General features: G+C 32.7%; 2 protein-coding genes across 6 annotated transcripts; both read right to left on the minus strand.

The window, feature by feature from the left end:
* Window positions 1-2,432: 2,432 nt before the first annotated feature.
* Window positions 2,433-10,574, minus strand: LOC132720525 (uncharacterized). Of its 5 annotated transcripts, none has more exons than XM_060704679.1 (3): window positions 10,214-10,574; window positions 4,397-4,614; window positions 2,433-4,101 (listed from the first exon to the last, which is right to left on the minus strand). In XM_060704679.1, exons 2-3 carry the CDS (start codon window positions 4,612-4,614, stop codon window positions 3,129-3,131), a joined length of 1,191 nt encoding a protein of 396 aa, XP_060560662.1. In that variant the 5' UTR covers window positions 10,214-10,574; the 3' UTR covers window positions 2,433-3,128. The 5 variants fall into 5 exon arrangements, with proteins under 5 accessions (XP_060560662.1, XP_060560664.1, XP_060560661.1 ...); XM_060704681.1 differs by having other exon boundaries at window positions 10,210-10,574; XM_060704678.1 differs by lacking the exon at window positions 10,214-10,574 and adding an exon at window positions 9,668-9,768.
* A 2,297-nt stretch (window positions 10,575-12,871) lies between these two features.
* LOC132720527 (uncharacterized) lies at window positions 12,872-16,287 on the minus strand. Its single transcript, XM_060704684.1, has 2 exons — window positions 15,968-16,287; window positions 12,872-15,444 (listed from the first exon to the last, which is right to left on the minus strand). Exons 1-2 carry the CDS (start codon window positions 16,183-16,185, stop codon window positions 14,535-14,537), a joined length of 1,128 nt encoding a protein of 375 aa, XP_060560667.1. The 5' UTR covers window positions 16,186-16,287; the 3' UTR covers window positions 12,872-14,534.
* Between the last annotated feature and the right edge of the window lie 1,217 nt (window positions 16,288-17,504).

A 17,504-nucleotide genomic window follows, 5' to 3' on the forward strand; every position in this document is an offset into this window, starting at 1 on the left:
TAGACAAAGGAGATGGGGACTGATTTTTGTTGTTGATTTGTACGCCGCACCAACACAGTAGAGGTTACATTTCAGCTTTACTGGTGGAGGAAGACTTAAGGTGCCCCTCCGTGCATTATTTCAGGCACGAATGAGTACTTGAGTAGAACCGCCGACGTTCCTTTAGCTAGCTTGATAGCTTCGTCACATGAACGAATCCAAAGTCCCTGGTGGTATTCGGACACACAGCGGCGAGAAGCAAGTAATTTGAAGTCAACGACCTTAACCACTCGACCATGGATGACCCTTTAAATAAATTGTCGTATATGATAATAATGCACACGTTTCGAGTAACATAAACTCAAAGGACATCTAATCTGGCCGATTAACAGTACTTTGTACGATACTGGGAAAAACTTATTTCTGTTCTTAAGGAAATTTGTTCAATAGCAGATTAGTATTTTCTTAATATGATGTGACAATACTCATTTTTTATCACTATGTGAATTGTATATATAATATATTGACCATTCGAGAGCTTTATCAGGAAATATTGGGAATGGGAATTTTTAAGTAAGTTTTTTGTTTTCTTTATGTAACCACATTGTAGGGTTAACAATATATAGCATCAGTCTCGTATGTAGACAGAAGTCAACATGTAATCTTGAAAATGGTGTTCACTAAAGTGTCTGGAAGCTTCTACAGATGCGTTCATACAGCGGTTATCGTTGGGACACTTTGGTGCCATCCAATAAACGATTGCCATATTTATTACATAAAAACTGTCAGTCGTATTTATTTTCCTGTACAATAACAAAACGTATCGATCAGCTAGTCAACTTTCCAAGAACGGTTTCAAATAGGTGCATTTCAATTAAAAAAGTCATCCATCACCATTTAAAAAGTAAATAAATGAAATCTGACTGAAAAGTGACTGCACGATTACGTTTTAATATTTTATTTGTGTCCTGAAAATAGAAATACCATTTGTGTAGCTACATTTGCTGAATATTCTCTTAGGTTATTAATGATACATGTGTACGACTGTCATATAACAAATAGTGACATTAATTAAAACATGCCTGTGTTTTCAATGCGATGTAATAGATATCCCCGTACTGCCTCTTTCCGATCAGCTAACAGATTTTTCAACAATAACTGACAGTGAAATTATATATAAAAAAATTCTCTTTCAATTCTGCAAATATTATCATTTCAGCTAATAAATGCACCAACTTTTTAAAATTTTACTTGAATTATTACTATGAATCGAGGACAAATCATAACTGACCCATTTTCCTATTCTTCAAAATTTCACAACCACTTTTCAATCAGTTAACAAAATATAAACTGTACCACATAAAAAATGTCATACAATGTTAAAATATAATTAGTTCTGTATTTTGGAAAATTTTTGACAAACTCAACTTCAGATAAATGGTAATAAACAATTTTAACCTAATTATAATGCCGTTTTTCACTCTAGATATTTATTTGCAGTGGTAAAGCTGTCACAATTGGGGTATGAATGTACATTTCAATTTGCATAACAGAAAAAGCATGTTCTTGTGAAATTTTTAGGATCTTAGGGTCTATATGACCCCATTCTAGTGACTGCTTACTGAAAAGTTATCACAGAGAATGCTTTTCCTTGGTTAAGTGACTGTTACTTTACTGATGTATTACCTTCAAATTAAGAACTGTATGGTAAAATATGTACATATTAAAATTACAGCTTTTGAAGTGCAGTATACATTATGACTTCATGATATTAAAACAGTTGTCCAACTTAATATCCATTTCTGCAGACTGACAAAAAATTGAGTCTGTATATCAATTATTTTTAGAAAATTATTGCGATTTGAAACTGTGTAAATAAAGGATTAGTGGAAAACACACGTTTTACATATTTTGAACTAAAATGCTAGCATTTTCTTTTTTTATCGCCTAAATTGACATTGCTGCTGATAAATTTAGTCAAGGGGAATACAAGATGTGCTTACAGTTTGGTTCCATGACAAATAAGGTCAAAAATAAAAAAAATTCTAGGGGTGATTGAAAAGTGGTTGTGATTGAAAACTGGCAGTGTGTGGATATAGCGACAAACGCAAAGTTCCTTTAGATAATTATGCTCTTTCGCCTTGAAGCTTATGTTGAATGCTCTATTTTATGTACTTTTTTATTTCATACCCGGTTCTCTACACCATGTATTCCGTTCATTTTTCGACGGAATTTAATAACGCTATCGTTTGCCGCACTGATAGGGTATAGACTTTTTACAATACGAGCTGTCCATAGAAACGGATGTTTCATTTGGCGCATGCGCATTCTGCGTACGGCAGAAACGCAATAACGATGATCACAATTTATCATACTTAAAAGCTTTTGATCAAGCAAAAGTAATGTTTCAGATTTATGTGAACACTTTTTTTATAAAGTATACATTCTTGAAACAATTTAAACTTTTTTTATTATAAATACATATTTGCTTTTGTAATCAAAATGAATGCATATTTCAACAGAAACATACCGATTATGAAATATTTTATCATAATCACGATATCTATATCAACCTTGATAACGTGGTTAACTGTCTATAGCGGTAATTATTGCTCAGTCGCCTGACCCTCCACTAGAATGTAAATCCCTCTTTTTATATGCATCCTCAGAAACTCAGACTATTAACCGTATCAGTATTAAATGTAGTATATACGGAATGTGTACCGTGGGTTCCGACGATGTTTTATATATTCAGTTACTATAGTTAATACTTTCAAATAGTGGACCTCCATATCATTGTGGTCAAGTTCGGTGACTTCCAGTCTTGTGTGCATCACCGTTTAAATAGTAAATGTAATGGCATATCTACCACTTGGTTTCCCGATCTTGCCTAATTTAATGAAGGGAGGGACATCGTGGTTTTTACCAGTGTAGACTGTGAAATTACAATATTAATATGAAAGCAATGGCATGAATTATAAAGGTTAATCAAAATACAAAAGAAAAATAAAACTATCCCAACAACATTTTTTGCCTTCTGTAGATAATTCACATTGCCAAATATAATATTATATTTAGTTTCTATACTATTCGTATCAATGTTAATATACTTCTGAAAAGGCATTAATGCTAAAGTTAAAAATCTGTCATTACATCCACGTGCTGGCTGGCACGTGCTTTTTATGAATCTTATCTGCAACCGGCATTGACCTTTCACGGTTTAGATTCGGCTTCTGTAAGAAGTCTACTTCTTGCGCGTCCTCGGCAGTAGAACTCTTTCTCTGTTTTTGACTTTTATTCACCGGCATACTTACTTCAGTATAATACGGATTAAATAGTATTTTGTTTTGATTCTTATAGAATTTGGAATCCTTCGGATCAGCCGCTTCCTCGTCATATAGAAAAAGCGCGGGCTCACTGCACCGCCTTGGTTCACTGTAGAATGTAGACGCATAACTGCTTCCGTTACTCAAAGGAACCGAATTTCCGGTCTTCTTGCGAGTAAGGATACCTAGTTTCTTTTTCTTTGATTTTGTCGACTTCGTGATTGTTTTATTCATTACTATTTCATCTTTTATTGCCATGTTTGTGATAGGTTTTAATACAGGAGGTTTATTAGCAACGATTTGCCTATTAGAACTTTCTGAAATTGTCATACTATCTTCAGATTGCATCCGTGAAACTCTACCATCTATTTGCAGCAAATTTCTGTTTTTTAAAGTATGCTCTTCTGATAACTCCTTTATGCCATCTTTGCGTTCCTCCTCAATTACATCGTGATTCATATCTTTTCTAATAGAATTAATTGTTTTGAACACTTCTAGATCAGATTCTCTATACATTTCTTCTGAATGAACATCTGCGAGTAAAACTTGTCTCCTTGCTTGCACGGAGCGCAAATATAAATCACAGTCCTCGTTTTGATTATCTACCATTACACCATTTTGCCGGACAGCTACCTCAGTATAGGTTTTTTCTTGTAGCCTTTCGTTGTCTTCAAAGTCATCACCTTCATCATAATCATCCTCATTGTCAGCATCGTCTCTTACAAAAGCCTCATTATAATATGCACAGCTTGCAGTAAAATCAAGATCCGGGTTATGGGTGTTAGTAAGTATAGATCTGAAAGGAAAAAAAACCCCTGAAACATTTTAAATCAGAAAGCATTACTGGAATATATTATTTAGTGATTTTACATGTTTAATGCACTTTAATTATACAGAATGCATAGTACAAAATAGTAATACATGTATATTCCATGTAAGAAAAATCATATTAAAATTATACTTCAATATGAAATGCAACAGTGACATTGAATTATGTTACATAGATGGTACTCCGGCGTTGAGTTTTTCAATCCTTATTAACAAAAGCTGAAAAAAAAAATCTAAAAGCTTTAAAAAACTAATACAGATACCTAGCTCTTGTGATCTTTTTGTCAGTTACTTCAAGGTCGGGTCGAAGTAGCCTGAAGAATCGGTTGTATTCGGCTTCCTTCCTTTTCCTCAACATGAGTCTTCGATGGTAGAATGCAAAAGACATGGCAAGGAATACAAGTAATCCAAATGCGGTGACTGTTGGAAATAACCAACCAAAGGAAGACTTTGCTGTGACGTCACCATTGTCGTCAGACATCTTTTAAAAAGAAAACACTCGAAAATGAGAAAATGGAAACAAAAAATGATTTTGATCAACGTGAGGGCTTACAAACCAATGGTTCTTAGTTTGACTTGCTTTTAATATGGAAGCTAGTATGGGTCAAATTATAAATTCATTTATTTCAGTTTCAATACTTTTTGTTAAAATATTCATCCGGTCTAGATCAGTTGATTCTTTTCATTTGTTCTAGTTTTCTAAAAGAGTGCATTAAATCAACTGAGTGTTTTAAATGTGTGATGAATAATTGATAAGTTAAAAACTTCGTTTAGAATAAGCAGACATGTTATATGTATGTTGGCTTTTTAAAATTTGTTTACTATTTTTTACGTTTATATATAAACTATAAATATTTTGGAATACAGTCAGATAATGATTGGTGATCACTCGGAGGCAATGGAAACCAGAATATTATATTAGAATTGCAAACTCGGTTTGATTGAGTCTGTACATAAGAGATAATGTTACTATGCAACATCTGCCTCACGCCCCTCTAGCACCGCCTTAAGCGGTATCCAATCTTCAAAACGGACATGCTGAAGTCAATGATCCCGAAGAACAAGTAAAATATAACAACAGTGAAGTGATTGATGTACGGGGCACCCATTTTATACAGCTGCCACAATTGTATAACCTGCTGGCACTCCTCAATACAGTCTTTTGCCACCAGTATAGAGCCAGCACGGTACACCCTTCATAATGACCATGCAGGTCAACGGTTTTGGTAGCATTTTTTTTGTAATAGAAAACGCAGCTTCCCATACATAGTTTATTCATTCTTTTATCCAAATTAGAGATATTCAGTAACAATTTCATCCATTTCAATGAATATTTTACTCAAAGATGAGCACAGTAAACTTAAAGCTACATTAAATAAATATGTAAAAAATACTTTGCCGTCGGCCTAAAAACCAAGCATTCTACAGTTTCATTAACCTTTTTAACAGTATTGTTGTAAATCTCATCAAACATTGTTCTTAAATTACGATTTTAAACGGAAAACTCCACGATAACACTAAAGTTCGTATACGAATTTTAACATGCACTAGGCATGGCGTTCAGAAAAGAGTTATCATCTCATAAAAATATCAAATTTGTATGAAAACATCCGTTACAATGCGGAAATATACCGTTATTAAGTGATAAATAAGTGATATCTTAATAACGTTAATTACAAATAAAGCAAGTGGACCAGATGAAATTAGTCATAAAATGCTAAAAGAAACAAGATATTCTGTCTGTGCTCCACTAGGTATTTTATTTAACAGATCTCTAGTCGAAAATATTTACCCTAATTCATGGAAATCAGCAGTTGTAATGCCAATATATAAAAAGGGCAGTAAAAACATGCCTATGAATTATAGACCCATTTCTCTAATAAGTTGTGTAGGTAAAGTATTTGAGCGAATTGTTTTTAAGCACATTTATAATCATTTACATGTTAATAATCTTATATATCACCAACAGTCTGGGTTTTTACCGGGGTCATTCCACCGTTTTTCAACTTATTGATATTTATCATCAAATTACTCAAGCCTTTGACAAAAAACAATCTACATGTATGATATTTTGTGACATTTCGAAAGCATTCGATAGGGTATGGCACAAAGGGCTTATATTTAAATTGCCGGCAATACGGTATTGATGGCGATATATTAAATTGGTTGAGCAACTATCTTTTAAATCGGCACCAAAAAGTTTTTGTAAATTCAACTTTCTCAAGTGAGAAAATAACTACTGCGGGCGTTCCCCAGGGATCAGTCCTGGGTCCGTTGCTATTTCTAATCTACGTTAATGATATTGCGGATAATCTATTAAGCATAACCCGCCTCTTTGCAGATGATAGTTCGCTGTCGATTTCCTCTAGCAATATGAATTTTATAGAAAAACACATTAAATACCGATCTACATACTCTTCAAGAATGGTCCCATAAGTGGTTAATTAAAATTTAATCCAGATAAAACAGAAGTAATGTTTTTTTCCTTAAATGATGAACAACGCCCTTCTCTATCTTTGAAAATACCCAACTTACTTATGTAAAAATGCATAAAACATCTTGGACTTACATTGAGTGAAGATGGAAAATGGCACGAACACATTAATAATATTATGACATCAGCTTCTAAAGTTCTAAGCTCAATGCAATCATTGAAATTTAAACTCAAACGAAATACATTAAATCAAATTTATTTATCATATATGCGACCAATCCTCGAATTATGCCTCCACTGTTTGGGATGGCTGTAATGAAAATGATAAACATTCTCTTGAAAAGATGCAATATGAAGCAGCGCGTGTTGTCACAGGCCTAACTAGATCGGTATCTATAGACCGTTTACTTAGAGAAATTGCTGGGTATCTTTGTCAGATAGAAGAATTATGCAAAAATTAATAATAGTTTACAAAGCCCATCAAAACAATGTACCAAGCTACTTACTAAATCTTTTCCCAAATAGTGTCGCTAATTCTACTCCATACTTCCTCCGAAAATGATAACAACTATGTGACAATCGCACGGAGAACACAAAATATTCGCAAAATCTTTCATTCCTTCATCCATAGAGTTATGGAACAATTTGGATGATCATATTAGACATGCGGCTTCTCTTAATATTTTTTAAATCTCGTCTCAAAGAAATTTATAAACCACATACTGTTCCTAAATATTTTGTATACGGAGATCGAAGTTTATCTGTTATACCATGCACGTATTAGAAACGAATGTAGTAATCTTAATGCGGATCTTTGTAAAAATCATCTACGAGATAACTCACTTTGTAGCTACTGTACATCCAGTATTGAAGATGCCGAACATTACTTTTTTAAATGTCCCAAATATAACGAAATAAAGAGTGCAGTTATTCCGCTCAACTCGCAGTTTCCATCCTTTGAGCGTAAAGACCCTTTGTTTGGAAAAAGAATCTCTTTCTGATGAGAATAACTTATTTATTTTTGATAAGGTACAATTATTTATTAAATTATCGTGTAGATTTGAATCTTAATTTTTTATATTATCTGTACTACTTGCCACGATCAATTGATATCCCTACTTACTGAACTCTATCCCCCTTTTTTTTTTTTTTCTTTTCCTTTTATGTAATGCTTTTCTTCTTCTTTCTCCTTGTGCATTTTTCCCTAATTGCTCTACTATCATACATTTTGGTTTGTAACTGTCTTATTATTATTAGATAATTCAATATATCAGGGAAGAACCGTTTGCTGATGTTGTAAGAACTCGTGGTTCAACCCTTTTGCTACTTTTGTATTTATACTATGATAATATAATGTTATAAATGTGTAAAAAAAAGAGCAATAAAATATGTTTAAATCAATACCGTTATTCCCTGCGGTCTGGAGACCGCAGGGTATTGGTACGCGTTTAACTTTTGAGGCATGGAGGAGCACGTGACCTGTTTTCGGTACATGGAGGAGCATGTGATCTGTAAACCGTACATGATTGGTTAATTGACCTTTTCGAAAACCTAGCTAAATAACGTTTGCCGGTACGTTACGGATTTAATATTCGTTTATGTTTGTTGATTTAATATTGATGTTCGGATGATCCGAAGGCGGAGTTTCTTATGCTAACAGAAATTGTACTTCCGATTTCGCCACAATGAGGTCGCAGATATTTATGCTTATAAAACTCATTTTGGTTGTCTTGACGCCATAATAAGATCTGGAGTCGATATGAAACCCAATTTATTAATGAAATTTCGCTATTTCTTTTTTTATGAAATTTATTTAATTTAGCTTTAAAAAGGATTGTTCTAAATTGAAAGCCCGACAAATCGTTACACAAATTCAGCAAGTTAAAGGATAATAAATAAATGTTGAACAATGTTTAAACAATGATACAGTAATTATATTGATTTTAAAACGGAATTATTACTTCCGAGTTTTTGAAACGCTTTGTGATAAAATAATGCTTTGTACACGAGACACGTGAGAATATAATTCTTTGTACACCAGACAAGTGATTATAAATTATGAAAAAGAAAATTCCCCTCCACCAATTAAAAAGATTAAAATCCGTTTTATCTAAAGAGTATTATATCTTTGTAGTGCTGTTGTAGCAAAATCGAGTAATTTCTTAGTTTCTAAGCATTCCTTTAATATCTCTCTCTCTCTGCGACGCACTTTTCCCTTTTTCATGTGTCCTGCCACAGTTCCCTATGAGTACTAAAAACGCTGCTCTATCTAACATTACAATAGTAAAAATAAGACTTGATATTAAGTCTGTTATTTCAAAGCTATTGGACTTGCGTTTCCGAATTAAAAGGCATTTTTGGGTTTGACTCTCGGCGTTCGATTCACCAACTCGCCTTTCCTGGATAATCAGCCATAACAAATTTCTCCGCAAGTGACTGATGATTTCTAATCAGTGGTGAAAGACATATGACCATGCGACTAATATCCGAGATCAGTTGACATGGAGAAATAACACAGCTTGGCTTGATACATTTTTTCCATATATCCAAAAACCGTCCCAAAATTCAATAAAAGTTGTTTTTTTAAATGATAATAATAGTTACATATATTCTTTTTTATATCCATAAACCTTCCCAAAATTCAATAAAATCTGTTTATTCTTCAAATGATATTAAGTTATAGTTTCCATTTCTCCTTATTATTTTCAACATTATCCGAAAATAAGTTCATTTCAATCGTTACTGAGTATTGACTGAACATTACGCTATGTTGTATTATATCATTATAGTAATTTTTATATAATTTTTATAATATAATATATTAAAATTGAAAAAAAAAATCATACGTGTTATTATTTTAAGTAAAATTAAATAACCAAACACACATATATACCTTTGTTTTTATCCATTTATATTATTAAATAATCGAAATAAATCCTATTTTGTTTGAAACGTTATTCTCGAACTGTTTGTTTAAAGAACCAGGAAAAAGCTTTAAATCAAAACATAATTCTACCACCTGTATAAAATAAACATCGAAATACCATAGCTACCTAGTAACAAAACAAGAATCGATATATAAACTTTATATATTAATTACCACCGTGCCGTTCTCGGATCCCATTACCCCCCGCATTGATACAGACTGAAAGTCAGTTTTCACCGTTTCCAGTCGACTGCTCAGATGAACTAAGTTCTATTGTTTATTTAAAACCTACTTTATCTATAATGCATGACGGCATGGGAAAAGCTATCGGTTTAAATAGAATTTATAAATGATATATGAAGAAAACGTGATACTATCTTTAAAAAAAGCGTGAATTTCAAAACCTTTAACAAAGGTGTACATGTGCTTTGGTTTGTACTTGTTGTTGATATTACGTTCTGCGTATCTATTCATCCAACAGTTTTATGTTGAATTTTAGAGATATGTTAAATAATACGGTCAAATGGTCAGGTATAAAGGTTAAAAGAATATATGATATATTTATATCAGAAAATGTAGAAAAGCTACTTTCAGAATAAATAAATAAATAAATGTATAAATAAATGAATAAATAAATAAATAAATAGAACAGTATTTTGTCGACTCCTTGACAACCATGCTCCTTTGCAAATTAAAAAAAACATGCAAGTACTCACTTACGTTTATTTCACTTCCAGTGAGTTATCTTCACTGCAGTTTTCAATGTTTCTAATGAAAAATCCATGCTAAAAGATTTAATCACGACAAATGACTCAGCAATATTCACTATTTATTTTGCATGTGGCAGAATCACATAAATTTATAATCTAGGAAAAACGCAGATAAACTATACGTAGTTTTAAAGTAAAATTCATAATACGTTCTGATGTAGGTATTCTTGATCGAGTGACAATAGAGGCTAAAACTGTGTCGCGGAGTGCCATAAAAAAGCGTTTAATGGATACGATTGAACGCTCCGTCGACTTCCTTAACAACGGAAGTAACATTCTAATCTAGAATATTTACGAACTATTGCTTCGCAAACAATTACTATTTGCGCACTGCAATATACTGTAAGGCCCTTTTTCCTGATTTCGATCATATGTTTTTAACCAATAGTGAATTCTGCAATGATTTAACCAGAAGCTATCGGGCCATTTCATGCAGAACAAATCAAATACTACTTCAACGGCGGTAAGAAAATCAGTTGAGTCAAGGTCACCAGTACTAGAAATAGATTTTTACACTTTAAATAAAATATAACGACATAATCATAAGAAGCTTCAACAGACAAACAATTCGTAAAAGTTTTCGTAAAAGTCAAATTTTCAAGTTTCGTATTTAATATTCATTTAAGATTACCAGATGTTTGTTAGGTCACAGAAATTATTACTTTTAAACAATCATATTCTAATAATACAATGTCAGCTTTATGAAGTGAAAAGATCGTTTTTTTTAATGGAGTCGATACTTCAGTTACCAAGACCATTGCAAATGTGGTAAACAGACTATCCCATCCAAAATGAACATCAATTTCTGCGTTGTATAAAACAAATTAAAAAAAAACGAGATCGAATGATAAAAAATACGTTTAAGTAAACAGCGAAGTCATTTTCATAGATTGTCCTACAAATTTGCTAGTTTTCTAGTAAACGTAAATTTTCACTTCACTATGGCATGTCACTGTTGTTTCCTCTTGGTAGCCATCGCTGAAATAGTCCCCCTTTTTTAGAGATTTGTTCGGAAAAGCGCGTGCATGAGATCGGCAGGATCGTTTCGTTATTACTTTTTTTTTTAAACTATTATGATCTACATGTATATCATTTTAATTGTATAAAGCAAAACTAAACGAATACCAGATAAAAAGTATCAAATTAAATCCGGGATAGTTGAATTTCATTAGATTTCAACTCTGGGACAGATGGTAGCGTTTGAAGTCAACGACCTTAACCACTCGGCCTCGAACGCCCCAATTAGAATATATTGTGTCCGAAAACTGGTAAAATGCCAAACAGAAAAGCGCACCACTTGGCAAATATTGAACAAAATAATTAAAATTGGGTTTTTCACAATACATTGGGACTGTCTATAATCAATCGAATTTAAACTACAAAATTTTCCCTTTAAAAATTGGGATTGTCTTGCATATTCGATTTTTGGGGGATAATCTTTTTTTCTCCGGGTGGCAGTTTTTGCAACGGTTAAACATTTTCAAAGGGTTTTTGGGAAATTCCGTTTTTTTTTTCGTTTAAAACCCAAATAAAATTTTAAAACAAAACAAAGCTAAAAAAAAAAGGTTTTTGAAATTAAAAAATTTCAAAGTAGGGCTTTGTATTAGGGCAAAATTATAGGATAAATTTTTAAAAGTTTATCAGTTTATTTTTAGTTTTATCAGTTTTTTATATTTCTGTTTTTATAAGTTTTAGATCTTGACCATTGTGTTAAAACGTTTTAATAAAGTACTACAAAGAGTAGAATATTTTTTTATGATCAAGAAATAAAAGTGGGCCCTTCCCAATGTGACTACAGCACCGCTGACCTAGATGCAGCAATTGTCGCGGCCCTCATCAATAAACAAACTTTATTGAATTTAAAAGTTAACATTTGTATAAATGAAACATAGTCAGTGTCGAATAAAAATATATGCCTCACTTATCAATTTTAGGTATTTTCTACCACTAGTAAATTAAAGCTGAAAAAAGTGGCCATAACTACGGTAGTGATCACAAATGCAACACAACAAAACAGACTTGTAGGCCTAATAAGAGTCAACATCCGGTGATATCATAATATTGTATTTTTACAGCTGGCAAAGAAAACTAAATGAGGCGTAGAATGAAGACGTGTGGTCCAGTTAAATATTTTATTAGGACGTTGAACATGTATCATAAAACGTTATTGAAGTGCGCTATTATTTTGTTACTAAAATGACTTGTTGTAATGTATTTTACAGGAGAGAGATTTATATAAGCTTTAAGCTTTTTACTCAAATCCTGGTTGTAATTTATGCAATGAAATTTTGTTTTGAAGTAATAAATATTGTCAAACCAATGTGCACGATTTTACATAAAAATAAATTTTATCGATCGTCTTTTTAAATTATTAATCATTTTATCTTCAATAAAGTTGTTTTTCCGAGTTGTAAAATCGATAACAGACGCTTACTTTATCTGATAATAGCTGCAGCAATACTTAACTTCTTTTTTTTTGGTGTGGGGGAAAAGGGGCGAGAGGGGGTTGGGGTTTACGTCGCACCAACACAGTATAGGTCATATGGCGACTTTCCACCTAAAGTTACTGGTAGAGGAAGACCTAGGCGTCCTTCCGTGTAATATTTCATGCACCGACGTTCCTTAGGTAAGCTGGATAGCTCCTCACATGAAAGAAGAATACAAAGTTCCTGTCTATGTGTATTTTACATAAAATAAAATACATCTTTTGTAATTTTATTACAAATATACGAATAGTCCTTTTGTTCTTTGTAAATATTTAACTGAGTACATGCATATTATAATACTTAAGAATAGATGGCTAAATGAATTGCTAAGAAAAAAAGTAACTGTCGATATCTTCCGGCACTTAATGTTAATAAGTTGTTTCCCTTTGATTCATTGCATGCATAACTCTATTAGAATCAAAGCACAGAAGGCGTTGAATTTGTTTGGGTCTCAGAATGTCAGAAAGGTGAAGGTTGTGAGATTATAAACCACAGTGCCACTAATGCTTTCCAGCGTTTTAATTGTAGTAAATTGTCTATAAGACTAATTGCAACACTGATATTCAATCCCATGTTTATTTGACTTAAACAATTTGAAAAAAAATGAGTTGCCTTAACTAGGATTTGAACTCCAGACCTCTCGCCTTCTAAGCGAGCGCGCAAACCCCTCGGCCACGGTGAATTTTAAATTATGTTAACGGCCTGAAGAAAACCATATTATTCTAAATTAGGGTTTGTAACGACGCTAACTGTTGTTTAACACAGATGTAAATAATCATGGAGCTTACTATAAGTATGTATATCTATAAAGAATAAAACAATATTAGAAATCTTCGACCATTCGGGAATTATTTTGCTTGAAAATTAATGCGCCTGTCATTTGACCAGCTTGACGCAGTGATCTCCCCTGAATTTTTCCCCTGAAGGCACTGAAAGGGAAGTAACCGCTTCAAAAAAAGCGGACTACTTTCGGGATTTGCAAATTAACAGCATAAGAGTCTGAAATTTCGCTACCATTATTTGTTTGGTCTGACGACCCAAACAAATAAAAAATCATATGGCAATATTCCAAGTGACAGTTTCGAACATTTCACGGTAGAATAATCTGTACATTTATCTTATGATACATGATTCCTTCCTCCTCAACAGTCTGTTTTCGTGTAAATTCCAAAATAGGCAAATATGTACAAATGTACTTTGACAAAATTCCAATAGGTCGAACTCAGTATAAGAGGTCTTTGAAGATGTCCCATCCTATATAAAATCAAAGTTCTGAAGGCACTGAATGCGATGGACATGAATGTTGTTTTGTGACAGGAAGATGAAGGTAAGCCTATCCCTTCCGAGGCGTCGCGGAGATGGCATGTGCCAGGTCAAGCTCAAGTCCATTAAAGACTGCACCAGTGATGTCGGCTTGATTTGTCGTGACTAAGTTGGGAGTGTTACAGATAGCTTCCTGGAAGGTCAATGCCTAGGACTGTCAACTCTCCTAATTGGTCGAATTTATCTGGATTCAGTCAAATGATTGCTCATTTCAATTCTAATCTACGAGTATGTATGTGATGTTGCAAAAAAACCGGATTACCACTATAACAATTTATTATTCATCAACTGATGAATCTTGAATATCGTTGTAAAATGCTGTAAATTAGTATATTCACTTGATGTTTGATGAATAAACGGTTTTTTGTTTGCTCTGGGATAACATTTAGTGTACAATATAACATGACTCATTTCTTCAACGCAAGATATATTAGAGAATCTGTTATACGTTTCCATTCGAATTTACATCCATGAGTTCGTTAGCATGTGCGGTTTAGCACTATAATTTGCAGGCAACGATGTTTCTTGATAATTATAATTACATTCTTTGTAAATATCTATTTCACTCCCATTTTCGACGGTTCGTGCTTTTCCCTTTTTAGTTCTTTTTATAGGCATATCTATGTCAGTATAATATGGATTATATATTTGTTTACTCTGATTTGTAACACGTTTTGCATCCACATGATCAGCGGTAGCTTCATTACATAGAACAACAAAGGGTTCAGCATATCTCCTTGACTCACCGCAGTAAAAAGATGTATTGATATTACCTTCAACTAAAGAAGTAGTGTTTCTTGTATTTGAAATTCGGCTAAGCAATCCGCGCTTCTTTTTCTTCCGTTTGACTGACTTTTGTTTCAATGCTGTTATTGACTTGATCTCCTGGCTGTGTTGCGTATTCTTCTCGGTAAAATCATCCCGAGTTTTCAAAACATTTGTTCTATCATTTTGATTCATATTCGGTGTGCTTTTATAATGATTATCTATACCTTTATCAGTGTTCTTAGATATCTGCAACTGTTTTCCTTCATGAACTTCTCGAAAAGAATCTGCCAGATGCATTCTTGTGTTATTCTCATCGGTGTTAGACTCTCCGACTATTTCTGATTGTGTGTTATCTTGCTTAATCAGATGGACCGGGGTCATGCATTTATTACACAATCCTGGTTGCATTTTTACATAACAATCATCCTTTTGTTGTCTCACGGTTAATCTGGCATAGGATATTTGCTGTTTATTTTCATTGTTTTCATAACTTTTCTTCACAGGATCAGCAGAGTTATCTCTAACCGCTTCATTGTATTGATCAGTCTTTCCCTCTTTATAAGACGAATAGGTGTCAAATGTATTGCTCGTAGTAACGGTCAACCTGAACATGGAGAGAGAAAAATATGCTGAAAAGTTAAGGACAAAAACACTGATTGTAATCATCTTCGAACTTTATATGCAAGGTCATATAACTACGGTGTCCCTTTTTTTTTATAGAAAAACATAAATGCAATTGTGTATTATTATTCCATATACATAATCATAAATAAGGGTCTTTCATGAAATAGGTAGAAAATATCCGAATAAAACATTGCCGAATAGGATAATACAAGACATAAACAATAGCCTATTTTTGTTATTTTTTAAAACTTTGCAGGAAAAGTTTGAATCTATATTCTACCATTCAATTTGAACTTCAAATACCGGAATATGATAATTGACAGCCCTACTTAAAACCACAAAGTAGTAAGGCCGGGCGATATACATCCGATAGATAAAAAAATGTTATTTTCTTAATTTTTGGGGATATTTTCATTTTTTCGAAGAAGACAAAATGTCGAAAGCTAAAGAAAAGTGTTTGTTTATATTAAACTGATTATACAAGTTGCCCATGGCTACAGTACCTTGGTCTTATTCTCTTATTGTGAGGCACGTCAAGATCCGGTCGAAGAGATTTGAAAAACCGCCTGTATTCTGCTTCTTTCCTTCTCCTTATCATAATCCGTCGGTGAAAGAGAGCAAACGAAAAGGCGAGAAATAGAAGTAATCCGAATGCGGTAACAGCCGAAAATAACCAACCGTAAGAATACTTGCTCATTACGTCATCTCCATCAAGCGTCATCTATGAATAAGTAAGAAATATATCGTCTTCCTGGAATTGTGAACAGTGTACAAGAATAAAATCCAAATTGTAAACTTTGCACATTGATATTTCTATAAAATAATAGATCTATATACTAACATATTAAATATTAATGTTATGTGAAGTAGCGATTACCGAACGTTTCATTATGTTTTGTAGAGCAATTCCATGTCAGTTTCGTTGTTTACCCAAAATGTAGATCCTAAACTGTTTGCTTTATTTATTAGTGCCAATTCTCGCGATTCTTTAAATTTACAGACATATAGATCCTTACGAAGAGTTTTTGTTATCAACAGTGGGGGGAAGGTGAGAGAGTTCGTAGATCCACCGAATCAATAGTTTGGCATTATTAAACGACTCAAGTGTTAAATACATACCAAACAAAGTCAGCATGAGTTAAAGAAGAAAATGAAAGAAATGTTTACGGGATATGAGGAGAAATGTAATGCAATGTTTCGTCTTTATTGTACAATTGTTAATAAATAGTTAATTTGAGTTTTTAAATTTAGTTATTGCTCAACATTGTTGAAAAGAAATTAAAAAAAAATGTTCTTAGCTCCAGGAATTATCTAATCACTATTCATATTTGCAATGTTGAAATAAACAGAGCATACGAGATGTATACGACGTAGACAACTTAATATATTATTCTTGTTTTATTGACTTTCTAAAATAATTTTCTTTTCAACGAAAGTTGTTTCCCTTTGTAACAAATATCCATTTGCATACTGTTATTAATCAAAAGTTCTTTCCCTTGATAAGATATTGTCAAAAAATTATGTAATATTGGAAACGTTGATAGTATGACATTATAAAATTATGCACTTTGATAATGATTAGCAAAATTTAAAACTACAGTTTATCTTTACAACATGCATCTTTTCTTTTCTTGTTATCATAGTGCATTTATTTCTTAAAAGCTTACACTACCCTTTCTAGTTTGGAAAAACACGTCGATATCTGTAGCTAGTGATTGTCCGTAAATAAATAAATAAATAAATAAAGAAAGAAAGAAAGAAAGAAAGAAAGAAATAAAGAAAGAAAGAAAGAAAGAAAGAAAAAAGTTGAGGGACGCATCGTACGTATAACACCAATGTAAACAGGAGCTTATTATTCTATAAAAAAGTTACAACAAATCAGATAACGATTTTACATACGATTTCGATTTCATATAGACAGATTGAAATCGGTCTTAATATGTAAGTTAAAACATATTCGTTACAACAACATAGTTACACATTTTGAAAGAGGTAAAAACAACTATTTTTACACAAAGGTCAGAAAAATGATAATAATAA

Source organism: Ruditapes philippinarum, unplaced genomic scaffold (assembly GCF_026571515.1).
Source record: "Ruditapes philippinarum isolate M1 unplaced genomic scaffold, ASM2657151v2 ctg1183_1_1_1_1, whole genome shotgun sequence".
NCBI lineage: Eukaryota > Metazoa > Mollusca > Bivalvia > Venerida > Veneridae > Ruditapes > Ruditapes philippinarum.